The sequence below is a fragment of the Meriones unguiculatus genome, chromosome 2 (genome assembly GCF_030254825.1).
Source record: "Meriones unguiculatus strain TT.TT164.6M chromosome 2, Bangor_MerUng_6.1, whole genome shotgun sequence".
Taxonomy (NCBI): Eukaryota; Metazoa; Chordata; class Mammalia; order Rodentia; family Muridae; genus Meriones; species Meriones unguiculatus.
The window spans coordinates 9,236,433-9,264,413 of NC_083350.1; the positions used below are offsets into that span (position 1 = coordinate 9,236,433).

The 27,981-nt window shown below is 50.8% G+C and overlaps 1 protein-coding gene across 5 annotated transcripts in view; it reads left to right on the plus strand.

Moving 5' to 3' along the window:
- The window catches only part of Nfatc1 (nuclear factor of activated T cells 1), a 105,966-nt gene that overhangs the window by 12,857 nt on the left and 65,128 nt on the right, over window positions 1-27,981 (plus strand). For all 5 annotated transcript variants that reach the window (XM_021640049.2, XM_021640051.2, XM_060376993.1 and 2 more), the window contains exons 2-3: window positions 832-1,933; window positions 16,067-16,226. In XM_021640049.2, the coding sequence (XP_021495724.1) occupies window positions 832-1,933; window positions 16,067-16,226 (1,262 nt within the window). The remainder of the gene's footprint in view (window positions 1-831; window positions 1,934-16,066; window positions 16,227-27,981) is intronic.

Here is a 27,981-nt window from a genome sequence, read left to right on the forward strand (position 1 = left end):
TGTGCCTTAGAACCATCTGTTTTGTTTTAGAAGTTCTAGGTACCAGCTAGACCCGGGTAGCCATAAGAGCCGCTTTAGAATTCACATTTTCATCTATCCTTTGGGTGTGCTCTTTGAAGCCAAGCCTTTAGGCTGCTTGGTAATGATTTGCCACCAAAAAGCTGTGGAAACGCCTGGGTCCCTGTGTCTGAAGCACACGCCTGTGTCCACATAAACATTCTTCCACCCTCCAGAGTGCATCAGTCCTTCTGTGTGTCACCCACCACTCATGCCCCAGTCCATCCACTCGTGAAACAAAGTGAACCCCTGGCTTGGAACTCAGAATGCCCCTGCCGTGCTCAGCCTCTGAAGTGCTAGAATCACAGAAGTGCTTTTCTGTGCCTGGTTCTGCAGACAGCCACGAACCACAAGGCAGGCAAATTTCTTGCCACAGTGGAACCTGGAGAGATGGCAATATAAAAACGCATGTTAGCTTGTGATGTATGTCAGAGAGAAGGAAGGGGGGAGGGGATAAATTGGAGAAGGCAACTCGGCTATTGGATAAGGATTTGAAATCACTCTCAGCTAGGGAATGCAGAGTTTGATTGAATAGGAGGACAGCAGGCGACAGCCGTGTGGCTCTTGGCAGGGGACATCTGGCTGAGGGAGACTGCTGCTCTGGTCTAGAGTCAGGCAGGAGGCCTTGGAGCAGTCTGACCTCAGGATATTTCCAGAGGCTACACAGGGGGACCTGGAGCCCTCAGGGCCGGCACCGGGTCTTGGGTTCGCTGCCCTTGGGAGTGTGTGCCTCCTGCTCACTGGCCTCATGGCATCTTTTCTCTTTTCTTCCAGAACACTACAGTTATGCGTCCCCTGGCGTCACCTCCACTCTGCCCCTTCCCACAGCGCACTCTTCCTTGCCAGCACCATGCCATGACCTCCAGACGTCCACCCCGGGCATGTCCGCTGTTCCTTCAGCAAATCATCCCTCGAGCTATGGAGGGGCTGTGGACAGTGGGCCTTCGGGGTACTTTTTGTCCTCCGGCAGCACGCGGCCCAATGGGGCCCCGACTCTGGAGAGTCCTCGCATCGAGATCACCTCCTACCTGGGCCTTCACCATGGCAGCAGCCAGTTCTTCCATGATGTGGAGGTAGAAGATGTCCTTCCCAGCTGCAAGCGGTCCCCATCCACGGCCACCCTGCACCTGCCCAGCCTGGAAGCCTACAGAGACCCCTCCTGCCTGAGCCCAGCCAGCAGTCTGTCCTCACGGAGCTGTAACTCTGAGGCCTCCTCCTATGAGTCCAATTACTCGTACCCGTACGCATCCCCCCAGACCTCCCCATGGCAGTCACCCTGCGTGTCTCCCAAGACCACGGACCCAGAGGAGGGCTTTCCCCGAGGCCTGGGTGCCTGCCACATGCTGGGATCGCCAAGGCACTCCCCGTCCACCTCTCCTCGGGCAAGCGTCACAGAGGAGAGCTGGCTCGGCGCCCGCGGCTCCCGACCCACATCCCCCTGCAACAAGCGCAAGTACAGCCTGAATGGCCGGCAGCCCTCCTGCTCGCCCCACCACTCACCCACACCGTCCCCGCACGGCTCCCCTCGGGTCAGCGTGACCGAAGACACCTGGCTTGGTAACACCACCCAGTACACCAGCTCTGCCATTGTGGCAGCCATCAACGCCCTGACCACCGACAGCACTCTGGACCTGGGTGACGGTGTCCCTATCAAGTCTCGGAAGACAACCCTGGAGCATGCGCCTTCTGTGGCCCTCAAAGTAGAGCCGGCCGGGGAGGACCTGGGCACCACTCCACCCACGTCTGACTTCCCACCCGAGGAGTTCACCTTCCAGCACCTTCGGAAGGGTGCCTTCTGTGAGCAGTATCTGTCGGTGCCACAGGCCCCGTACCAGTGGGCAAAGCCCAAGTCTCTGTCTCCTACGTCATACATGAGGTAAGCAGCCTCTGGTTGGGGTTAGAGCGCTGTCCTGGCTCCTTTCTGGAAATGGTGATATGGGGACACATAGCGTTGTCACAGAGCCCTTTGTCATCTCTTGGTGGCAGCTTCCTCCATGTGATCTCTGTCTGCCAGTTTCTTTCCTAAAGACACTTTCAGCTGGATCAGGGGAGCCTAACTTTCTCGAGGCTGTGTTCATGTGTGCCAGGGTCAGGGTTGCAGCATGTGGATGCGGTGGTTGTAGTTCTGCTCACGGTAAGGCTCATCACGCATGCACAGTTGTGTTTTTAATAAGCCAAGTGAGGCAGCCATCCTCTTGTGTGTGTTCTGCCGGCTGCTCACCCACTTCCTTTCTCTGCCTTAATTGCTATCACCGTGCCTGGGGCAGATGGGCCCTCAGCTCCACAGTCCCCCAGAGCAGCCAGCTCACCAGTGTTCCTGCCTCCCAGGAGACCAGCATGTGCTTGCTGGCAGTCTGTGAACAGGGAGTGAGAACATGTTACAAAACTCTGGTCTTAAGTTGTTGGTTTCTCTTTTTAACGGGATGCAGGGCTGCTTGCGATTCGCTGGGCCCGGTTCACTGGCTCAGTGCTTTTATTTTCAACTAAATAGCTTTCCTGACAGGTGTGCTTCTCATGACGCCTGGCGGACTGTTTTCTGCTCCAGGGTTTTCACACAAGGCATTAAAACATCTACTCAGGCCATTGAAAGCGCCAGTGAGATCAGAAGAAAGTCGGCTTCTGAAAGCTGAGGCAGGTGTCACGCCTGGGACCGCCATGTGGCAGGGGCCATCAAGGCCTGTTGCTTCTCTTTTGCTTCCCATTCCCTTCTCTTCAGGGCAGTGCTCACTCCCCCTGATCTCTAGATGTAGTCCGTGACTTTGAGTCCACTAGCTCCAGAACTCTGCTGGGTTTTGTTTTGTTTTGTTTGTTTTGTGGGGGTCCTTTCCACACAGGACAGCCATGCGGACATGTCTTGCTGGGGCTACTCCAGAAGGCTTAGTGGCCGTGGTGAGTTCTGCTGCTGAGCCTGGCACTAAGCTGTAGTAAAGGGAAGGCCTAAGTGAGACCAGTGTGTTTTGGGCCCAGAACTGAGGATAGGGGCGTGGAGCAGAGCTGTTTCCTGTTTTGCTGCATAAAGGACCCTGTCATTCTGTCCTGTGTCCCTTCATCTGTCTCAGGAGGCTCAAAGGGATGGCAGTTCAAGCCATGTTACTAGAGCATGTCAGGAACAAAATTTATCGCAAACACAGGAACCTAAAATCCGTAAAGAACTGCCATCCTATCATTATGACTCTTATTTAACTAAAATCAAGAATATTTCAGCACTGCCCTCTCAGCTCACATTATCAGCATTGCACTTCTGATCTGTGGTTAGCAGTGAAAGCCTCTTAAAAGCAAAGATTCAGGTATGTGCATGTGAGGCATGCTGGGGCCAGAGTGACAGGAGCCGCACACTGGTGGCTTTCACACCAACAACATTCTCTCTAGCCCAGGGGCTTGGAAGCATGTGTGGAGGCTGGCTCCTCCCGCCACCCTTCCCTGCCTTGCCCTAGCCAGTATCTCCCACTATGTGCCGTGGTCATCCCCCCACCCAATTGCCTTTAGCACAGACCAGGATCTGGGCTCATGCTAATGACACCAACTTGGTTGTCTTTAAAGTTCCTTTCTCGGGATCAGTCACCCTCCAAGGTACTAGGGTGTTTTTGGTGGTCCAACAGCTGGCTATATGTCCCAGCCTGCTGGTGGCACAGGCCCTGGCAAGCACTTGCTGTTTTTTTCCTCAACTGAGGAGCATTGACAGGGACCTAGTGGCTTGTGATGCCATGGATTTTATCTCCTGGTCTCAGAGGCTCTGGGGTGGCTGTGATACCATGACAGTCCTGTGCGCTAACACAAACAAACAGAACCCCATCCTGGAGGCTGAAGTTCACCTTTTCCCACTGTTTTGGTTCACCTCAAAATATGTTTCCTGGACCCTTTTAATGGGTTTCCATAAACTCACTAATGGCCGCTCTCGGCAGCTGGAAGGCCTTGTGGAAATGAAATGTGTAGTGATTTGACAGTCGTCATGAAAAAGCCAGACTCTCTCCCCACAGATGCTTTTAGTGGACAAGCACCAGGCAGGAGGGGACTCAGAGGTGACCCCAAAAGGCTGTGTTCCCACTTCACCCCAGATTTGGGCTGGGGAGTTCCACAGTGTGAATTTATCCCCAACCTCCGTCCTAGGCATATCTGTGCTTTCAATTCCGTCCCGGCTCTAAAGAGCGTTGTAGCAAAGGACACACTATGGCCGTCTCCCTGAGGGACTCCCACTGTTCTGGGGCCATTTCACTTTAGGGATCTTGTCTGTTTTTATTTTTTTTCTCTCCCGCCTCTCCCCCAGCCCCAGTGTCATGGTTTGTGATGTAGGCCCTAAAAGGACGCTGCTGTGGGAAACTGGCACAGACACTGTAGGAAGTTGCTCGAGCCCCACTGATGGTGATAACGATGCCGCCTGGGCAGGTAGAGCCACCTTTTATGTCGCTGCTGAGCATAGGTAGGAGTGGGCTAGGAGACACAGTGGGGAACAGGGTGCTGACCCCTAGTGATGTGTGGGAAGGGCGTATGTCGGAGCGCCTGAGTCTAGAGATGCCGGCTTGCATTAGGTTGTTCCTCAATGTAGTTTTCAGATGGTGGCTTACAGGGAATTGTGTGTGGTATATGTACCCAACCCCCGTGTGTGTGTGTGTGTGTGTGTGTGTGTGTGTGTGTGGTCACAGGTCAACTTTGGGTGTCTTCCTCTATTGCTCTTGGCTTTTTTTTTTTTTTTTTGAGACGGTGTCTATCGTTAAATGTGAAGCACCCACCCAGCTAGGCTGGTGGGCAGACGAGCTTCAAGGACTCACTTGCCTCCCCACCCACCATGCTGTACTTACAGATGTGTGCCAGAGCACCCAGCTTTTACGTCCTCGTGTTCATGTCCCCGTGTTCACATAAACGGCAGGCACTTTACAGACATGCTGTAGCCAGCGCCTCTTTAGAGGACTTTTGTATTAACCAAAAGGTTAAGTGACTGTTCATCATCCATCTCACTCTGAGCCCACACTTCAGAACACCCATGCTGTGTGTCAGAGCTCGGGTCAGCTCTGCACCAAAGTATCGTCTCTCCTTCTGAGACAGGCTCATGGGAATTGTCTTAATGTCCTCAGCCAGCATGATCTCTGGACCTGCCTATGAAAAGGCAAAATTATATGAGGAATTCAGACAAAAAAGGAACTGGTTTGGGCCTATCGGGAGCATTTTAACTAAGTGTGTCTGCGGCCTCGACGGCACATTCGCTGAGTTAGGTTGCGGTGTACAGGCCATTGCTTTCTAAAGAATAGAATTCCCAAGTGGGTGGGGCAGACTTGGCAAAGAGCGTTTATCCACAGAGCTGCTTGGTTCAGATGATAAGAAATGGGCACATTGTTCAAATCAGTTTAGGTCAGACCTTGTTTCTTTCAGGTTTTGGCTGTGATGCTGGACGCCTTGATGATACCAGTGTCTTTGATGATATGCACAAGAGTTAGTTTCAAAAGGTCCAACAAGTCCTCTTGCGTTTGAGGTTATCAGAATAGCTCAGAGTTTATCCTACGTGGGACTAAGATAAAATCCGCCTGTAGACGAGTCACAATAAACCCAGGTTTTATCTTTCTCCACACTTGCCCTACTACTCTCATCAGGGGATTTTCACTTTGGATAGCTGTTCAGTGAATTCAGTATCCTTGTAGCCTGAGGAAGGCACAGTGTTGGTGAAAGATAGTTCTGGCTCCCATGGGTCCTCAGCTCCTTGGGGGCGATGGCCCACCTCAGGGGTCTGGTGGCAAAATTGGCCTGTCCATATCTGTGACATCTGTCAAAAACATCCATGTCTCTGGGCTCTGGTGGGCTCACTGGGCACATGATGATTGTAGATTGGTTACTAGGTAGAGTCTAGGAAGGCCCTGACCTTCTGTAGAGCACAGAAAGACAAGTGAATTGGTGGCCACAGTGTTCAAAGTTAGGTATTAAGTGAAACCAACTCAGTGGCTGGGGAAAGTTAGTGACCAGTGCCGGGAGCCCACATAGATTGCCAGCTTTGTGCGCAGGGGACATGCACGAACAAAGCATCCAGGTAGAGAGGCCATGGTGTGAAGGGGGGGGGCTTGCCAGCCTGTAGTCCACAGCACTTTGTGTTTTCAAGAGCTGTCTGCTCTTCCTCCTCAGCTTTGTAATTGGCCTGTGATATCCCTGCCCCAATTTGGGGAGCTATACGCATCACCAGGTCAGGTCTTCCTGCTATGATATAGACTGTGGATGTCTCTGGAGACTTGGAGAAGGAGGATAGAGGCTGGTTTGGGACAAGGAAGAATGCTCTGTCACCCCACCCTCATCTTAGGGAGGCTTTGCAGATAAAGAAGCATTGGGCCGTGTCAGATCTTCACACAGCCACCTCATCACTGACAAAACCAAGGAGGTCTCTTGTTAGCGTGCCCAGATGGTAACTGACAAAGCCCAGACAGACACTGATCCCAAAGCCTGCACCCCAAGTGCTACCTCTGTGATGTCCCTGACTCTTGGAGTCAGCCCTCACATGTGCCCTGTGTTATACTGGGGGCAGCAGGTGACCCAGGCAGGACTGAACCCAGGCCTTTGGAAGGACACAGTGTTGCGGGGGGTGGGGGGGGGAGCTCAGAGCAAGACCCTGAGGACTCACTGGTCCTAGAGAATGGGACTAACTTCTAGATCCTTTGGGGTTACAGGTGCAGCATTTACGACCTGGGGTTTTAGATGGACTTGTCTGTTCCCTCCCCTGTGCCTCTGCAGTAGTGGCTGAGATGCAGGGCTCCTGTTCCTCATGTTCGTTCAGTTTGATTCTTGGACAATGGGTCTTGCCTTGTTCACTTCTGCCTGGAAAGCTAGCCTGGGGTTTCCGCTAGGACTTTCAAGGAGGCTGTGCACATGAAACTCGGTCATGGGGGAGGCTGGCTTTTGGTTTTCCTTTGAGCATTCTGTAAAGAAAGGGGAACTCATGCACTTCTGCATTGTTGGGGAGAATAAGATGACACCAATCTCTGAGGTTCTGAGCTCAGGCTTTTAAAGTGCAACCAACTAGACCTTAATTGTTGCCAGTGTCAGAATAATCAGGATGCGACTTTATGTCTCCCGGAGGGCAAGTAGGCCATGCCTGGTCTTTCTTGCTTGTTCTCAGTCAGGTCTGAGAACAGAGCTCTGGCTCTGAATCCTTCCCTCATCTCAAACGTTAAGGCTTCCAAAACTGCTAAGCACTCTGGCTGGGAGGAAGTGTTCAAGGCCACATGTGTCAGTGACCACAGATGAAGCTGTCAGCTTTCTGCTCACAGGTTTTCATCTGAGAAAAGCTGTGTGGAGTCATTGTTAGTTACAGTTGGGGTTGCATTGGAGCGAAGACCCTGCCTAGAGGGAAAACCCAGGTGGGAAACACTGGCACAGTTCTGATATGTGGCTCTTAGCTGAAAAACAATGGGGCTTTGTGTGTGTGTGTGTGTGTGTGTGTGTGTGTGTGTGTGTGTGCAGAGACCATAGGACATCATCAACTATCATTCCTCGGGCTCCATCCACCACTTTTTTATGAGAGAGAGAGGAGAGGGGTCTCTTACTGGCCTGGAGCTTGCCAAGTAGGCTGCTGGCCAGTGAGTCCCAGGATCTGGCTTCATAGTTTCTGTCTTCATAGCATCTGGCTTTTATCCCTAGAATGCAGGTTCTGGGGATTAAACAAAGATCCTGTGCTTGCAAACACTTTGCTAACTGCACTATCTTCATGGCCCTCTGTCCGTCTTTTTTATCATCTAGTCTGAAGCCTCTTCTGGAGACAGGAGTCTGACAGGCAGGCATTGCTGAACTTGGAAGAGTAGCCAAGGACACTCCATCTGGTGTAGGATTATGAGAACACTTACGACTTCCCCTGAAGTGGCACCTACAAGGGGCAATTACAGACCTTCACCAGGTGACAGTCCTATAAGGCAAAGAGAGGACTCACCTGCCGTGATAGCTTAGGCACGACATGGGACAATGCCCACCACACTTGGCCAGCGTTCCAGCCTCATTGCAAGGTTTCCCTTGGGACATGATGACACATAATATTCAGGCGCAAACGTTGCCAGAAGGTTTGGTATGGGAGTGGCCATGAACTATTGCCCCTGGCCAGGGCAGTCCTACATAGGTTGGCCACCTAGCTAGCTCTGCTCTTGCTGTATGAGCTAATGCTTCCAGAAGGAGATCCACTCAGGTGACCAGGATGAGTAAGATGCAGAATGAGGCCTGTGCAAATACCTAGCTTACCCATGTAGCTGAATGGGTGTGTGTGTGTGTGTCCAAAGCCCCAGGCCACCTCCAGACAGTAACTCTCTATGATGACCCTGACTTTGCCGGAACTAGAACTCTAGAACCAAGGAGCCCTCTGCAGCCAGTGACACTAACGGACTAGCATCTATAAGCTAGGGAAAGAGCTGTGGCACCTTGTGTAGGCATCCAACTGCAGTAGTGAATTCTACAGGCAGCAGAACCTCTGTGCATGTCTGGGTTCCTCAGCTCTATGCCAAGGGGCCCAGACTCTTCCGAGTCTCATGATGATTGAGGAATGTCTGCCTTGTGACAGCTCAGGGAAACATGGCTGAAAGGAGGGAGCTTGCTTTAAACGACCATAAATGGCAGTGGCTTCCCTGTAGGCTGGCATCCTATTGGACAGACTGAACCAACTTTTAGAACTTGACCGGCCGCTAGTTGAGTGTCACTTGGAAAGCAAGCTGTGGGGAGTGTCAGAAGTGTCCTGTCACGTGCTTGTGCCTCGCCCTATGCTCACTAGTGTGATGTTCAAGTTACTGTGTCTGTTTTTATTTTCATTTTTCATAAGTAACGCATGGCAGGTGTGTCCTAAAGCATTCTCATTATTAAAACATCAGTGCTGTGAGTATGGGATGGGCTGCAGCTGCTGGGAGTCGCTTGGTGGCTAGAGAAAGGCACTGTGTGGAAGAGGGAGGTGGGCACTCAAGAGAAATGCAGGGTGTGCAGAAGCCGGCCTGCCCCGGGACGGAGGGAGAGGCTGCACAGTTCCTTCCCCACAAAAATCCTCTGGGAAAGAATTCTCCATCTGTCCTTCCTTCCTTCTTCTTTGTTTTCCAGTCTGAAACAAGTGGACAGGGCAGAGACCTTTCTGGAGCCTGTCCCAGGACTTAGGAGCCCAGGTCTCCCGGAGCCTGGAGATTCGACCTGGCACATGAGCTCTGCCCTCCAGCCACCCAGGACCGAGGTGGCAAGAGTGATCAGAACAAAGATATGATGCCAAGCCTTGGGGGGCAATCTTGAGCTTCAGATGCCCAGGAGGAGGCATGTGGGATACCCTGGGGTCAGGCATTCACTCTGCTTTCTGTTACAGGGGCTCCTGCCTACTAGGCTCTGCCCTTTTCCTTGGCAAGAGTCCCTAGTTTTCTCTGCCCTTTGCCACAGCCATGGGACCAGCACAGGGACTATGTGGGTAGAGCCCAGATGAGTGGAATACTCATCCTTATTATTACTCTTAGGCTGTGTCAGGTCCTAGAGAGCAGGGAAAACTTTGTACTGCAGCCTTGTGGTAGAGGCTGAACCACAAAAGGGGGAGGCAGTTCCTTTGTCTTGAGCCCAGCTCTAGGCAGGTAAATTGGGAACTGGGTACCTTTCATTCTCTATTCCTGCTTACACCTAGGGGTGGGGCCCATGCTGAGCACCTGTCTCCCCTTGGGTGTAGAGAGGAGCCATTATTTTTTGTGACTTGCCTAGGACACTAGTCCAACAGACAAGATGGACAGTCACCAGTCTTCAGCCAGGACAGTGCTGTGTGCCAGAGCCTTAGAATATCTCAAAGTGTCCTGGCTGCTGAGGCCTTGATCCTGTCCCCACCCTCTCCAACTGAAGAGGAAACATTTTGTTAAGGGTCTGGCTGTTGGGGCCTGTGGTCCCTAAGGTCCTTCCAGGAACCCTGGGCAGAGATGACACTCATGTTCAGACATCATGAGAAAAACACAACTCATATACCCTGCCTCTGTCAGGCTGTCCCTTAGGCTGTCTATGTTGTCTGAGGTGGCCCCCAGTCCTTTTCTGTCCAGGTACCGGGTCAACCTCTAAGAAGGCAGGCCCTTCTTGGGTGAGGCAAGCTTTCCCAGGCCAAGAGTCCTGTGGTCAGGGGGCCATGGCCCAGATGTGCGCTCTGAACAGTGTTGCTGGGTGGTCCTGGGCTTGGCCTTGGATGGATGGACAAATGGAGCCCTTGAGGCTCAAAGTTTGCAGAACCAGCCAAGAAGTACATTGATAGCCTTCAGCAACACTTTCTCTTCCCTCCCTCTCTTCCTCCCCATTTTCTCCTTTCCTCTTCCCTGACCCTCCTTTTTTCCTACTACCTACTCTCTCCTCTCTCTCTTCCTCTCTTCCTCTCTTCCTCTCTCTCTCTCTCTCTCTCTCTCTCTCTCTCTCTCTCTCTCTCTCTCTCTCCCTTCTTAGTTAAGGAAAGCCTTTGGCTTCTGCCCCTGAGACAATGTGTTATAAAGTCAAAGCTCTTCTTTCCCTTTAACTTGCTTCCATTTTCTTTCACAGCAGACTTTAGGCTTAGATTAGGTTCATAGCTTCATGGATTTTAGATGACCAGAGCATAGACAGCCTTCATGTTTTCCTGAAAGATATGCATGCATAGGGCTTTTAACTATGAAAGGCTCAGAATTGAAAATATTTTACCCAAATAACTTAAGCAAAACTGTGTCCCCTCTGGGTACTGGCATGCAGGAATTACTCTTGTCCCTGCAGCTGGGATGACTTTCCATGACAGTTGACACAGCATGAGGACGCAAGTCTGCCTCCCTAGAACACACATGTCATGTGTTACCGTCATCTCAGCAGTCCAGGAGCAAAATGAGAGGCAGAAACTGTCTTCTCTTTAGAAATCCACGGACCAGTTTAGCCTGGCATATGCAGCAGGAAGCCAGTGAGACCCTGTCTCAAGTAAGGAGGAAGTCAATGACCAGGTCATCCTATCACACACGGACACGTACACATATGTACACACAGAGTTACCACAACAAAACAACTCATTCATTATTTCATTGTTATACAAACCAGGTTCATTACTGTGTAGTCATTTTTCTGTCATCGTCCTTCCTGACCCCCATCGCTCAAGACAAGGTTTCTGTGTAGTCCTGGCTATCATGGAATTCACTCTTGAGACCAGGCTCATCTTGAACTGAGAGACCCATCTGATTCTACCTCCCAAGTGCCAGGATTAAAGGTGTGTGCCACCACCGACTGGCTGCCATCACTGTGTGATTTAAAAATATACACATAATAAGAAGAACACTTATCATGTAACTTTTTCTGCCATGGTGACCATTTCGGCTTCAGCTCTCTAAATCTGCCCCTGACAAGCCATGTCTTTTGCTTTCCAATGCAAGACATTTTAAGTACAAAGCTCCAGCATGGAGGGTCCTGGCTTGCCCCTTGCCTCTGATTGCTTGCCCTCTCTTCCTGAACACCTGTTGGCTTCTCGAAGCTTCAGCTGACAAGATAGGAATTCAACCAAAAGGTGATCATGTCACCATCACCTCACGTAGAAACTCACATAAATTATGCCCCCATCTCAGGCCAGTGTTTGCAGCTCTCTAATTTGGAAATTTTCTTAGCAGTTGCTGGACTCGGGTTTTGGGTGGATCCCTTTCTTTTATCAGCATTCCTCCCTCGGATCTTCGATTTTTTTTTTCCTCCTCTCCTTTTTACTTTCTGACAGAAGTTGTTTGGGACATTCACACCCCCATATGGTCTTGTTGGAGGTGTTGTTTGGCTCTTCTGTCAGATTGGTGTGACCTCTAGGATCCTCTGGATCCGGATTCTAGAGTAGCCCAGTGGCCTTTGCATGTCTTTGGGGACAGATGCCCATGTCTGTCTGTAGTAGCCCAGGTATTCAGTCACTGTTTTAACCCTAGAGGTCAGTGCACAGAGCAAGCTTGCCCCTCCCACCACTACCCACAGGAGGTGACTAGGAGGCTTCTGGACTACCAGGCCCTGCCTCAAGTAGATGAAGAGTCTGAACGGGAGAGGAAACTATGTGGCCTTGACACTCTCAGTCCTTAGCTGTCACCCTCCCAGCCTTGGCCTTGAGCTCAGGTGAAGGTAACATCTTCCTGCAGTGAGCACATTGGGTTAGTTTCCTGGGACCCTGTGGTAGCAGAAATGCACAGGGCAGCACCAGTAGAACAAACGTGGAACAAAGCTTTGTCTTGAAAGACTCTGTGGCCCGCAGGTGTTCTCTGACTGCCGGCCTGGGGCACGTGCATGGTTTCCATCCGGGATGTGGCACCTGTACAGCAGGTTGGGAGCTGAGAGGGGAGACACACCTGGGTGCCACTGAGCAGCCTAGCTGAGCCGGATGAGAGGCTAGTGAGGTTGTGCAGAAGCTGTGCACGGGGAGGTGGAGCGGGAGATGATGCTGGCAACCCCCAGCAGCCCGTTGGAGAGACGAACTCCCCAAAGAGCCTGGCAGGCTCCGTGCACCAACTTCAGACGCTCAGGGGCAGTGAGCTGGGAACCGTGGACCTGGTGTAGACAGGAACAGAGAACGTGAGCCCACTGTGGCCTCAGGTGTGGGATCTGGTAGGAGCTGGTCTCTGCTTCGACCTGTGTGCCAACAAGCGTTTTCACGCTTCCTGTCAGTAGGAGGCGGAGCCTTTTCTCATGGGAACAGTGATTCAAAACAGGAGAGCTGGTGGCTTCTCCCTGCGTGACGCCCACATGCCCACATACCAAGCTCTGTGGAAGGTCTGACTCGCCCATTATCAGGGGAAGCTGCCCATCATTCCCACGCAACCTCTGCCCCCATCCCTCCTCCCACAGCATGGAGGCTACATTAGCCTGCTCCCTTCAGACCCTACAGCAGGAGACCACACTGCTTTGTGACCCAAGGTCCTCCAGACCCCAGAATCAACACACACACACACACACACACACACACACACACACACACACACACACTTGCTCACACATACTCATGCTGACACACACACACAAAACCACTTTTTTGTCTTTGTTTTCTTGTTTTTTTGAGATAGAGTCTCTCTGTGTAGCTTTGGATATCCTGGACTCACTTTGTAGACCAGGCTGGCCTTGAACTCACAGAGCTCCGCCTGCCTCAGCCTCCAGAGTGCTGGGATTACAGGTGTGCACCATCACGCCCAGCTAAAACCACTTTCTTGGGCGCTTGATGTGAGGCCCCTGGGGAAAAGAGGGCACATTCCAGATCTCTCTGTAAACGTGCTTTAGCCAGCAACATGGCCCAGCTACAGGCTACTCACATCCAGGCTGCACGTGTTTTGTTCTGTAATGTGTTTCTTTGAGTTGTTCCCTTAGTGGTTGTGTCATATAGTACACACGTGGAGGTCAGAGGACAGCTTGCAGGAGTACATTAACTTCTTCAATCATGCTAGTCCTGAGGCTCAAACTCAGGTCTTCACACTTGGCAGGAAGTGGTTTCAGCTAATGTTTCATCTCTCTGGGGCTCAATCTGTTTTATTCTTAAGATTTTATTATTTTTAGTTTTGTGTGTATGTATGCGTGTGTGCACATGTGTGTCAATGCCTGTAAAGACTACAGGTGTCCACTCCTCATGGATCTGCTGTTACAGACAGTTGTGAGTGTCTGACCTGGGTGCTGGGAATCAAACCCGGGTCGTCTGGAAGAGCAGCCAATGCTCCTGACCACTGAGCCACCTCTCCAGCCCCTGTGCTGTGTCTTAGCATGTTTGTCTGTCATGTAGAGTTAACAAGGCCTGGTGTTTCTCTATGACACGAGATTGTTCTTCATAGGTGCAGCTTCAGAGCAGATCCAGAGAAGGCGGCAGGCCCTGCTGGAGTGGAGGCTAAGCCACGGGGAGTATCCCGAGGCCTTAAACGTCTTCAGTAAGACACAGGACAAAAACTGAGCAGATGATCAGGGGCCAGATAGTTCCAAAGGTTTTACTTATGGTGGATCAGAAATATTGTTTTCACTTGAATTCATTCTTTATGTATGGTCCACTGCTTTCTGGCTTGAATTCAGGTGTTGTGTGTGTGGGGCAAACAGCACATGAAACCCTCCGGGGAGACAGTTCTGGAAATGAATAAAGTATATCAGGTTGATGTTTTGACAAGTTGGTGTTGGGGTTGGGGGCTTCCTGGTAACTCTTGGAAGCATGAGGCTAATGTCTTAGGAACCCCAAAATGCTGATGCTGTGTTCAGGACTGGGCAAAGATACAGTCCCTGATTTAATTATGTAGACATTAATCAATGGCATTTCTAATAGCAACGGACTAGTAATCAAAGTCCAGCCATAAAGTAATATTTGCATAATAAAATGTAATGCTTCGATTAAACAACTTTCTTATGAGTGTACTAAGATGCTCATTGATCTTTCTTTTAACAAGTCAGGATATCAGATTATATGTTTTGTGAATACATTCCCCTTGCATATCCACAATGTCTCTGGATCGGTGGTGTGTGACCTCAGATTTTAAAGTGTGTAGGTAACTTCAAATAACTTCATTTGTACAAATCAAGGTTCTCAGGGGCCTGCCTAGCCAGCTGTTTTCTGGCTTGCAGTGAATGGAACTCTTAAAAGGATGGAGTTTAGTTGAAAGTGTGTTTGAAGTATGAAATTGTGGGTCAGTCCTGAGTGCACATCCTTAGCAGGCAATCACAGCCGCCGGGTCTGACGTCAGAGACCCTGTAAGCAGCAGAATCACTGTGATGCCCTGCAGTTCAGACCCCAGGAGGGCAGCCATGGACAGGTGGGCATCAGCCAGGTTCTCTCCTCCAGCCTCGTGCCCATCTCATCTAAGGTGCAGTCCTGTGGGGTTGGAGAGCTGTCTGATTTATCACGATTTTTTTTTTTCAATCAGAGTTGACAGTCTTAAATGTGTAAATCATCCTTTTTTTTTTTCTGCCCCTTTTCATCATTCTTTGTCTATCTGTCTATCTGCCTGCCTGCCTATACGCCTGTCTGTGTCACTCTTTAAGATTTTCCTAGGGTTTGAAACTAGTTTTCATTGTAAAGTTTGTTTTCATTTATATTTCTGCTCACAGCAAAGCACAGTCTTTCTGTGCAGATGTAAGAACCACTATAAAGAGTTACAGTTGTGGGCTGTCTTGCAGTGCCTCCTCCCCAACACCTGGGTACCCATTCTTCCTCTGGCTCTGAGGACTGTGGCCCCACAGGCCTGGAAATGCATCTTGTCCTGAAGGCAGGAGGCCGCTCAGCTCCCATGGGGCGTCTTCCCCAGGATGCCCCCCTGCCTCCTGGCCAACCCCCTGCTCTGTTGCTCTTCCTTCCGCCTGACAGCTGCTGGGAACAGGGTATGTGACATACACAGGAAACGGCCTTGACAGGCCTAGTGTGAGCCGCTGAGTGCATGGCAGCCTGGCAGAATCAGGAAGCCTGTCCCTCTGTAATGTTGCTCTGAAGCCTCAGGGAGTACTACAGATGGGCCCAGCTCATGCCATCAGCATTCCTCTGTGCCGGGCAGATGCGGCGTACTTACTGTTGCGTGTTTGTGAGTCAGATTCCTGCAGGGATGGCCCAGCTTGTACCCACATGGTGACAAACACAGGTGCATCTTGTTATAGCTGGAATGGAAACAAGGGACAGTCTGGAGGAGGGAGTGGGCCAAGCAATTCCTTCTTTCTCTTCAGTCTGCTGTAACTTAGCATTGCAGGGGGCAGTTATTCCCTGAGCCCCATTTGGCCAAGCGTGCCTCTCGGGGCTCTCTGTAGAAGACCCTTCCTGTTCCTAGCGAAGGGTGTCGAGAGCCCTGTACCCCACTGGTGACTCTCCTGGCTGCAAGCAGGCTCTGCACATCTTCCATTGCTCTGGGCAGTAGATTTAGTTAGCGTTTTAAAGACTAGGTGATTTCTTTCATTCAAGCTTTGACCACAGATACTGATGTTGTAACCATGGCCTTACGGAGACTTGCTCTCCCATCAGGATGCTGATGGATGTCAGGTCTGACAGCGCTGAGTACTGATCCACTGATGGTGCCTCAGGTTCGTCATGGGCAACCATGTCTTGGTTTCTACCTGCACTTAAAGCTCCTCTGTTCCTTTGCAGCCCGTCTTTGCCTGCCCTTGACTGGCAACTGCCATCCCACTCTGGTCCCTATGAGCTTCGGATCGAGGTGCAGCCCAAGTCTCACCACAGGGCTCACTACGAGACAGAAGGCAGCCGGGGGGCTGTGAAAGCGTCAGCTGGAGGACACCCCGTTGTGCAGGTATGGTGTCTGCTGCGACTCTGCCAAGCTCATGTCTTGGCACTTCTCAGCCTAAAAGTTTTAGAGCCACAGCTAGGGACTTCCCTTAGACTTTAAACACCTCACTGACCACACACCTTCCCACAGGCACCGTGAAGCAGAAGGTTAGCTACTCCTCTCCTCACAGAGGGGCTGGCTGAGCAAATTCAAAAGTCAGAGTGCAGTTTTTCTGAGTGGGTATCACTTTCACACTAACATAAGGTTAGAAGAAAGCTGGTAGGTGGGAGCATTGTGAGTCAGGGGTTGGCTGTGGGTACCATACAGTGCTTTGCATTACATCATCTCCAATGGTTTTAAAGGTTTGCCCCAAACAGACTTACCCGCACACCTGGCTCTGTCGCACCAACTGTTCTGCAGCTCTATTCTCCCTCCACAATCTCTGCCCCTGGAGCAGACACATACCTTCCGCCCACACCACACACGTAGGACTGGAGGAAGAGCGGGGTCTCAGGCCTGCAGGGCAGTCTATGCTTGTCAGCCTGCCTGAAGGCGCTACGGGTAGGGTCTGAGGGGGCAGGTTGTGAGCTGGAGTTCTGAGGGGAAGGTGGCTGAGATGGGCACAGTCACACCTGTGGCACTTTGGGGAAGAAAAAAAAAATACTTGGCATAGAAACAGTGTTCGCTAGCGGCAGCCAGAAGGCACTTTGAGAAGTCGGAGGCCCGACAGCAACATCGCAGATTCCCCTCCTTTCTCCACCTGGACGTCACTGTGGCTTCCTGACGGGCTGTGTGAGTTTGTCACTGCTCCCTGGTGTCACACCTGTCACCCTGTGAGCTTTAGACCCCCGGACATTACTGTTTCGAGTGCCACAGAGAAGTGCTTGTTCTCTGCCTGGCTCTGGTCACATGGTGTGATGGAGCGCTCTTTACCCAGTATCCCTACATCATGAACCTGGGTGTCCAACCCTGTTATTTCAGGACTGATGCAAACTGGAAGGGGTACTCAGCAGGGCACCCTGTACTTTTATTTTATTCCATTTAGGTAAATAAAAAGCTGGCAAAGGCAGGAGGCCATGGAGACAAATGGCTGTTTGCCAACGCAGCAATCAGCCACATGGAATGAGCCAGGCGAGGTGCAGAAATGCAGCACTTTAGCCGCGCTTGTGGGTGATATTTGTGGCCTGTGTGCTTGATGCCAATTAATACCCACTTTGTTAGCTGCTGGATGTGATAAAAGGCAGGAGACATCGGCACACACACAGCAGCCAGCTTGACATTTTAAGTCTCTACCTTCCCAGGTGGAAGAGGTCAGGTAGAGCCTGCCTTCAGCTGCGCTGGGTAACTACAGGTATTTACCTCTCCTTTCCTGCTGTGGTTTTCATGGGATGAAAGTGCATTATTGTTGAATGGAATGGATTTTAATAAGAGAGGAAATAAGTCTGTTAAGGAAAGGCAGGAAAAGTAAGTGGCGAGATAATGGCCAAGCGCCTCCGCTTACTTGGATCATATAGGCGAGAGGCACGGGGCGAGAGTTTTGGGGGGGAGACGGGGGGAGTGGTGGGAGTGTGGGGGTGCAAACACTGTGCCCTCGTCAGGAGGATGAAGCAGATGCGAGTCTCTGCTGGCTTGGGTCTGGTTTCTGTTGGTTGTGAGAACCTCAGCTGCTTCTGAGATAAAGCCATAAGGAGTGTGGGGAGCCTTGTGTTTGAGGGAATTTGTGTCTGTCAGCCACTGATACCCGTCGCCGTGTGTGTCAGCTGCGGAGCTGATATGCTGCCCCTGGAGAACCAGGCTCCGGGCGCTGTGAGCACAGAGCAACATTGATCTATCAGGGAAGACAATATCCAGGAAATTGAGGCATTTCTGAGGAATAGTGAAATTTAAAACAGTGTTTAAGAAGCACCTTCTAAATTATTTAAAGTGCTGTTAAGGGAAAGTGGCAAAACCAGGTCAGGCTGGTGCTGCTGCCACAGAATAGCCACCCCCCCCTATGCCCCCGAACAGTGTTGAAAGGCAAAGAAAAACAATCCCTAGCCAAAAATGCCAGGTTTTATTGTACGACTCATTGTGAGAAATTAGGAATCCAAGGAGTTTTCTGTAATATTCTCACAAAGTGAGCTCACACCTATGCCAGTGTGAGGTAAACAGCTAAAAAGAGGGCATTTTAGGGGATTTGTTTTCTTTTTTGGTTGGTGGACCACAAATTGGATAAAAAAAGAATTTGCACGTAATTGTGAAACACACAAAAATAGAAGATTCTCTTGGTTGCCACGAAGGCTGTGTAACCACAGAGTTCTCCCCCCAAGCTCTGGGTTATTTTGACACACCCGTCAGCACCAGCAGCTCTGGTGTCTAACCGTCTTGCTCGTGGAGGTGGGTACATCACACAGTCGTCTGGGTGAGGCCATGGACCACCCCACATGCCTGGTGTGCAGACACTCCATGAACCATTTTGTGGCCAGTAGTCTCGGTTGTATTCATAACTGCTCAGGGCTTCCGTCTCACACAGAACTTAGAAAGCTCTCTTTCATTCAGCACTCTGTCTGAAGTAGATCCACCATCATATTTCCCTCTGCGTTTTTAGAAGTTTCTTTGTAAAGACAGCAGCAATCTGTAGAATGGAAAACCCAGTAGTGCCCAGGGTATAACGGTAAAAGGGAGGAGGCTGTGCCCCTCGGACTCGGGGTCCAGAAGGAGGTTTCTGGACAATGATCCTCTTCCTTGTATGTGGTGTTGGGGACAAGGACCAGACTTGGACACACAGGTACAACCAAAGGCCATGCATTTCAGACAAGGACGGGGCACCTGTGCTTGGCCCAGCTTTGCTCTCAGTGGAGAGGCCAGTATCTGTGAAGGACCTGCCTAAGCCATTTCTCTGTCCAGTCTCTAGCACTCTCCCTCTGCCAGACACTCTCCTTTGGATCGGCATTCTCAGGGTTCATTATTTTCCACCAGGATGTTGCCTTTTTTTCTTCCATAGATGTCTTTTTGACCAGCCACTCAAAATGGCCACAGGCTCCCACCAGCCATTTCACAATGACCAAGCTACCCAGTCTTCAAGAATTCTTTATAATGAATGATGACCTTAGAATATGCCATCAACTGAAAAACATTTTATCAAATCAGAATGAGCAGTTTTGGATTATTCTGGACTCAATGAAGGACTGGTAAGGGCTTACCTATAGGCTATAGGACCAGTTTAAGAGCCACCTTGCAGCCCCTAGGTGCACATGGTCTGTGAAAGTCTGTGGGGACATCCTTGGTAACACAGTTGCTCCCCTTGCCTACTTTGTCCACTGTCTTCCGTCAGTTACAGAGACAGGGGCCCCTACATCTCTCTAAAGTGTGCTGTAGTCTTGCTTCCAATGTCATACTGAAACCAGTGAGAAAGGGGCAAGGTTTCCCTTGACCATGACACTTGCCTTGGTAGACCAGATGTCACAAACACTTTGTCTAAAGCAGGGCATCTGGTCAGGGCCTCTCTAGCTCCCTACAGCAAGACTGTATTGAGCATCATCCCTGTCCAACCCCACCCCCCGACCTTGATCTGGCCTCTGGCTATCAGTTCTCCGTGTCTGCTGGGTCTTAGCCATGGCTAACTGAGGATCCAAATTCTCCAGAAGCTAGGCAGGGAGGTCTAGGTTGTCCTAGAGTGGATTGTGGGCTTTTGGACTCCTTCTTTTAGGGGCCCCCACTGCAGCATGTGTGGTGCTTTGTGGTCTGAGGATTGTCTCCCACCCGATGATGGGGGGGGTGTCACAGAATCCAGCTCTGTTTACCAATCACCAAAATGACTTGCCTGATAGCATCTTTGCATCACATACAAGCCCGCTCTGCTTGAATAATTAATAGTCTGCTGAAATATGAACACTCAGAAGCTGGTCAGTTCCCAACATTAAGGTTCGCAGCGCAGCACTTGGCATTTAGGACAGTGACCAGCATAGCCCCTGTCTGGCTGTGAAAGAGATCGAAGAGACACAAGCAATGGCCCAGACAGGTGACCCTGGACTGCTCGTGAATATAAGTGGTATACTCTCAGGGCACAGACAGCAGGTGATTGAGGGTATTATGGAACCAGGGCAGAGTCATAAGGGATGCCATGACAAGCCCTGGCTCGTGCTCCAGCCCAGGGGTCTGGGCAGAGGCCAGTGGCGTCTCATGGCCTTAAGGACCCTTTGGAGGTCACTTAGCTTGTCCCCTCCCATATGGTTTCATGGCAGGTGCCTTTCCTATCATTCAAGACATTAGACAGCTGCGGGGTCCACTGGGAGGCGACTTGCATTTCTCTGGTGGTTAAAATTGTCTTCCAGCCAGGCTGTTATAATTTCTTTTCTTTCTTGGTGGTGTCTTTCCCCCAAGTCCCAGGGGAGAGATTTTAGAGTGTCAAAACAGTGTGAGGAATGGGTTCCTGAGGCGTTTCTGACCTGTGGCTCATGGCCTGGAATGTAGTGTGTCAGCCTACTTCCTCCATCCTCCCAGGTGTCTTCTTTGGAATATACACCATTGGGGGCTCGCAGAGAGCCAGTGTCCTTCAACGGCCAGTGAGGGGGCTTGCTAGGTGTGCTGGTGAGAGCATCAGGGCCCCCAGAGGGCCAATGAAACACAGCACCTCACTCTGCCTGGGGCTGCAAGCTGTTAAAACATGCACATAGCAGAGGTTAACCCGCAGCCCTGACCCCAAAGCAGAACCATGCTGGCCCTAGTCTTCTCAGAGCCAGCCAACCTGCGTGAGGTCTAGATTAATTTTTTATGGATCAGGCTGGACACTGCATGGAGTCCTCTCTCCTTTCAGGACATTCCAAGGCAAATGCTCTCCTGTCCCTTCCCATCATGCACAGGGTGACTCACCTGCTCACCTGAATGCTTCCTCTCCCTTCTGCATGTGCAGTCAGCACTCATGTCCATTGTTCAGAAAACATAAATTTCATGGGAATTCCTCAAGGGAAGCTACAGGTTTCCTGATCATAGTACAGCTTTGGTTATTGTACAAGCTCCTGATAGCAGAGCTATGGGGTGGCAGACAAGTCGTGCTGATGAGCCCCCATGCCCATGTTAGCGAACTGGAGACTGGCCCTGTTTGCTTACACTGTCCACAGCAGTGTCACTGAAGAAAATAACCGCCCTCTGTTAAGCTCCAGTGATGTTCCCAAGGCAGAGACTTCCTATGGATTCTCAGCATCCATTTGTGAGCTCATTTGAGTCACCTAGGCACTGTGTGTACCCGGGAGCAAAGACAAGCAGAGCTATAGGCAGACCCCAGCCCTCTCCCAAAACAAGGAGCCTACAAGTAGGCAGTCTTTGCTCCTTCGTGGGTTCTCCTCCCCCCACCCCCACCCTTTATTTCCCTGGTTTCACCCTCTATCACTAGGTAGGAGAGAAGGAAGGATAGACGGGGAGAGAGAAAGAGACCTCTGGGACGACCAACAACGCCCCACCCCACCTCTCAGGGCTCTAGCATTTCTAGGCCCTCTGAAAAGTTCCCAGAATTCCAAACACCCCACAATCGCAGAAACTATCTGCAGCTGGCAAAACCACGCTTCTGCTAGAGCATCAGGCAAATCAGAGTCAGCTGCTGCCAGGCAGCCCCACACCCCACACCTGGAATTCAAGCCAAAGTACATTTGTATAATATTTCTGTGTTTTTTAAAGAAACCAACTGCAGGCCTGTCACCAAGTTCCCAGACCTGATTTGGAAGGTGTGACTCCTTTGTTCCAGGCGAGGGACAGAGTTTAAATGATGACACCGGGGGCACAGAACCTGCTGGTGGTTTTCTAGTCACGTGCTAGCAGGGCTTGTTTTTGGTTAGCCAGATGACATAGGTCCGGTCAAGCCCCTCTTCTACCCTAGGCTCCCAAGCACTACCCGTGGAGGCCAGTGAGGTGAGGAGTATGCAGCTGGAGACAAAACAAGAACCAGCATTTCTAGCAGCAGTGCTGGCAGGAAGTGGTGTGTCTCTGGCTGGCTCGTGACCACACATGGACCCGCTTCCTGATGCCTCTGTGGCTTTCATTGGTCCTGAGGACTCGTGGGTACCACAAATGTCACTGTCTACCCATGCGCTGTTCTGATGTGAAGGAGATACAAATTGTGGGTGTGAAGCTGTGACTGTGGAGAGTGTTCTCTTGGGAGTCTCAGAAGGATGGGTGCTTTCTCATTGCCTGTCATGTGACTGTCCCCGACTCAGGCCCACCACGGGAGGTGTGGGTTGAGAGGGTCTGCTGCTGTGTGTCTTCCCTGGGCCAGTGGCCTTGGGTTCGTCTCCTGGGAGAACACTGGTTTCCATCCTGTGTGGATGGAGGCAGTTTGGTCTGCATCAGCACAGATGGTAGCAGGCCTTGTCTAGGCAAGCATGTAATCATGTCCTCACTGGTTCTTTAGGCAGATGTTCTTAGCATGGACCTCAAGGCTGAGAGAAGGAGCAGTTGAGGGCTGACACCCCTCTAGTGTGGCATCCAGAATGCTGGCAGCCACAGGTTGGACTCTGCAAGGCAAAACGGTTGGAGTTCAGGACAGCAGCCATATTTTCTTGCATGTCTGGACTTGGTGTCACCATGGTGGCATGTTGTGACATACTACGTGGCATGGTATAGGAGGCTGCTCTTGAGGACCTCCACCCTGTGCACAAGGTGAGCACTAGCCTAGAGAATCACTGTGGAGTCTGGATGATTCCCAGGCAGGTGTCCAGGTGGCTGCTTCCTGAGCCTACTGTGGCCTAGTCTATGAGGTACTGAGCCTGTTTGGGGAGTTTCTGTATCTGCCTTGCAGCTTTGCAGAGGGAGTCTGCTGGCTTTTGGTGTCCCTTTCCTTGGATTTGGGTGGGAAGAGAGTGGGTGAACGCTGCCATCTGCAGGGCCAGCCTCAGGGATGCTAAATATCATGCTCAGTACAGAGATGATCCAGGCTGATATGCACGGGGCTCACTGAGCTGTGATTTCTGGCCATGCTGACAGGTCCTGAGGACACTGAGGCCTTGGGGGTGGAGGTGCTGTTGCTGAGACATGGTGAGGTCTGAATCTTGCCACATCTTGCCTGAGTTTGTGCCTGTCTTTCTCCCCAACCCCTTTCTCACCCCTAGGCTTGGTGGAAATCAGTCCTATGCACTGGTACCATCGATTTTGTGTAGAACAACGGATCCTGATTCAGCCACATGCCCCTGGTTTAAAATTCTCACAATATCTGGTTGATTCCCAGATCTTGAAGGGGAACCCCATCCACTTCTAACTAAGGAGCCTTCAAACAAGGGGGAGAGGGGTTCCTGATCTCCCAGTCAGCATACAAGGCCGGGAGGTGGCCGTCTGGGAGAAGAACAGAGGTGCTGAGCTGGAGAGTGATAGCATTTGTGTGGACTGCAGCTGCCCTGAGGTGCAGGCCTAAGATCCATACCCAGGGGCATCCTGGTTATGGCTGTGAACAACGTTCCTCAGATGTCCACTCTGAGTTGTTCTGTGGGTCCTGCCATTGCTTATGGCACCACAGGTCACAGAGTTTGCATCTGATGAATATCTGAGGCAAAGGAAAAATTTCAGAAAACTGGTTTCTCCTTGGTCTGCCATGTCCCCCTACCCTACTTCCTGTCTGTCCCAGCCTCCTTCAGCTCAGGAAAGGAAGCACAAAATCTGTGAGTGAACTATTGCCTGGGATGGGGCCAAGTCCGGACTCTGACTTCACAGGTGACACAAGACAGCACTGGAGATGCCCGCACATGGGCAGGGCCTCGGTGGCATGTGTGCTTTCCATGAAGACAGGGAGCCAAGGCTCTAAACTCTGACAGGCTGAAGTCTGTCCGTTCAAGAGGCAGAGCTCCATGAGGCTCACAGTCCCTTTCTGAAAGCCGCAGAGAGTGTCTTCCTTCTTGAGAACCTGCGCTCAGGCCTCTTATGTGGGAAACCGCACCAAATGCTGAGCAGGGGACAGGTGCTGGGAGGTGAGAGGCCGGGTTCCCAGGCCTCTGCAAGGAAGGAGGGGCATGTTTGAGCCTAGTGCCTGCATTGAAAGCACATGCTTTTTTTGGTGGGTGCCTCAGGAACATCAGCCTTTCTTCACAGGAGAGTTGTTCGCTGTGTTGAGGATAAAGCTAGGGTATCCTAGGCAGGCACGCTGCCGCCTGAGCTGCTCCCACAGCCCCAAGAGACATTTTTGAGTAAATGAAACAACAGATTATTAGGGACCTGGAACCGCTTCAGGCCCTCAGCAAGGTGGAATGACTTTGCCAGTGGAAATCAAGTCCCCATGAAGGTGTGACCGTGAGGCTGCCAGTGAGGGCCCAGCAGGCATTGCCAGTGTGTGTGGTCTCTGACATTCATACCCTTGAAATATTTCCACAGACACACCCATTTTGGTTCTCATTTTATTATTTTTCTGCCTTCTCGGAAAGGTTGAGAAAGTTTGTACATAAAAAGACCTGAAGGAGCCACGTGCCGCCTCTCTCTGCTTAGCTGTACAGCCCTCAGCTTCAGACTGTTTCAGACATGTGTGCCCTGGCCACTAGCCCTCAGGATTTGGGGGAACAACACTAGACATAGCTTTGTCTGTGTTTGTAAACATGGTTTTGATCATTAGTATGTAATTGTCCTCATAGAAAGAGTCCTCAGAGTTACAGGAGTTACAGGCTCCAAAATGTGTGCTCATACAATGCAGGCTCAAATGCACACCACATACACATACACACATGCATACATACACACATCATACACACACATACACACACATTCATGACACACACACATTCATGACATACAACATACACACGTACATAATTCTCATGAAGGTAAATATTTACACCAGTTCCTATGTACATGAATAGGTATACGTGCATAAACACATGCTTAGGCACACATAAACAGGTGCACACATGTCACATATATCAGTACATGTGCACACATATGCGTACTTGGGACACCCTGGAATCCGGGAATCTTTTGTTTGTTTTTGTTTTTGCAGAGCTAATCGCTGCTGTAAATTCTGTGGGTAGCATGCTCCGCTGAGCAGCAGTGATAGTAACTCCTGCCTCCTGTGCTAGGGAGCTGAGCCCTGAAGCTCTGCTGTGCCCGTCTCATGAGGAAGCCCTGAGGCCTTGTGTCCTGCAGCCCTTGCGTAGAGGACTGGGATTTCCCGAGTTTTGCATTCTCTGGGACTGTGAGCGCCTAATGGTGCAAAGTGCCCCTCCCGGTTGTGCAGAACAGGGCAAGTGGTGCCTGTTTGGCACCCTTCCAGGGGCTGCCGAGTCTATGAAGCTGGCTTTGTCTTGTTTTTGTAATATATGCTAGGCAAATTCTTTACCACTGGCCTACACTCCTAATCTCATTTTTAACCTTGCATTTTGAAATAGCAGTCTCCTTGAGTTGTCCAGGCTGGCCTTAAACTCACTCCCTGGCCTAGTCAGGCTTTAGACGTGTGGTCCTCCTGCCTCTGCCTCCTGAGTGCTGGGATTATAGGCCTCTACCTCAGTCTGGCTCTGAAGCTATGCTCCATTCTCCCCCTGGGTGTCTGTGAGGGGTCCTGCCCTCATTGTTCATTTCTTTCCTCCCAGACGGGCACGCAGTGGCACCCTTTGTGACAAACAGTTCTGCAGCCAGGATGCTTCAATGCTCGTTGCTATGGGGGGTGCCCTTGCCAAAGAACAGCAGCTTACCAGGGGCTGTGCCTTTAGCTACAGCTGGCTTGATTGCCCTCACCTCACTAGAGCGACATCATGCCCCTGCCCTCTCAGGCTGTGGGCCAGGAAGATGGTCAGACCTGGATCCTATGGCTGCAGTGAAGGCCCCCAAGGCAAAGTGCCGGGTTCTCAGCAGGGTGCCTCTGTGCCCCACTAGGAGACCAGTACTCTGCCGTCTCCAGGAGAGGGAAATAGAACTAACAGAACACTTCCCGTCCCTGGGAAGAGATGTCTCCGGGCAGTGGTGTTTTATAATGAAGAATTAGGGCTGAAAACAATCAGAGATAATGTGAGTACAACATGAACTCTTAATTAACCAAGTAGAAGAAAAATAGTGAAACCCACCGTAGGCATGATCCCCAGCCAGAAGGAGGGAAAGGGAGACCAATTTGTGAACTGCTTTCTCTTGTCTTCTGGGGTATCTTGTCTTGGTGGCTGACGTTACTCAGGGTCTCGAAAGCAAATTTCTCCTCAAGTTCATTATTTCAAGCATGCATTATGTCTTGGTGGAAGACATGATGATGTCCTTTGTTTAGTAACCAAGTCAGAACGTGTGGCTGAAAGGCAAAAGGTTTTCTCCAGTTAATTCAGACCTTCCCTTGCTGTGCATGAAGGTGTATGTATGTTGGCCCAACCTCTGCCCTGAATAAATTTGTCCTCCATCAGCCTGTTGGCCTGTCAGCTCACTGTGTAAGTGCTGAGGTGGCACAGGAGCTAAAAACAAACATTTTAATGTGCAGGAAACTGAGGAGTGCTTACCCCGTGCAAATGGAATAATGCATTTTGTTTCATTTAGAGGGAAGCCGAGGAGACGTGGATCTGACAGGTAACTTAATAAACGTTGTTCTGACAGACACTGTGAGGAGCAAGAGGGAGAAGGCCTGTGCATTAAGATGTGTGAATTAGCTTAGATTTCTTTTTTAAAAGTAAACTTCGTGCTTTAAATAATAGATATTTACCTCCCAGGTTAAGCCTTAAATATTCCTATTTTCACTGAAATGATATGTTTCCAAAGGTTAAAATTATACCGTGTTCACTGCCTTCCATGCCTTAAGAAGACTGTCATAACTGGGGTCCTGGGGGGATTTTGAGTTGTCCTTTTGAAGTCATCTGGCCTGAGCCAGGCTGGGATAGAGCTTCGGCTCACTCTGAGCTTTGCCCGCTGAGAAGGTTTTAATCTAGATGTATTTACGTATTCTCATGTTAAATTTCACAAGATGGAATAACACCAACTGGCACAATTTGTCTTTGATTTTTGTTTGTTTGTTTTGTTTTTACATTTCACATTGTAAAACTATTGTAATCCAATGCAGACTAATGGTTTCTTAGTAGATTCGTCATAATGCAAGAGGCAAGTGCCTGACTCCCAGGGGTTCAGGGGCCCGGACCAAGCGCTGTCTGCAGGGACTTCTGTGCTCACACAGCTTCATAGGTCACAAGGGAAAAGCACTCTGTCCCCGTAGATTCAGACGCTGCTGGCTGTAACCACTCTGGCCCGAGGGGGAAGAGGTGGCTTTCTGTGCCAATGGCCATAGAAGAGAGACTCTATGTGGCATCTGCAATATTCATTCATGCAGCCAGGCCCACAGCAAATGGGGGAGCTTGGGGAAGGGACGGCCCTGTAGCATTCTGCCTCCCCACTGTGCTGTCTCAGGATGACCAGGACCCTGAGGTTGGCAGGCACCTGCGCATGCTCTTAGCACATGGCCCACCTGAAAGTATCTCACACATTGTTAGTGAATCCCAAGTGATCTGGTCCACGGATGCTGTGACTACAGGACGAAACAGAAACAGAGCCTGACCCATAGCTCCTGATCCAGGCCCAGAGAAATCTTTCCGACCTGACTCAGTGCACAAAAGTCGTGAGGTACAAAAGTCTGTGAGCACATGTGTGCAGACAGGAAGAAGAGCACTGCCACCCGCACCTGCCATGCGGACTGTCTCGCGCAGGGCTCGTCGACACTTGTAAAGCCGTCCAGATGACTGCCAGAGTCTCTGTTGGCTGTGGCACACGCACCCAGGGCTTGCCACAGGACAAGCATTAATTTTCAACATGAATCAGCAGCTGCCCAGAGGCCTGGAGAGACAAGGGTCCCCTTGGAGCCGCTGTCATCAGGGAG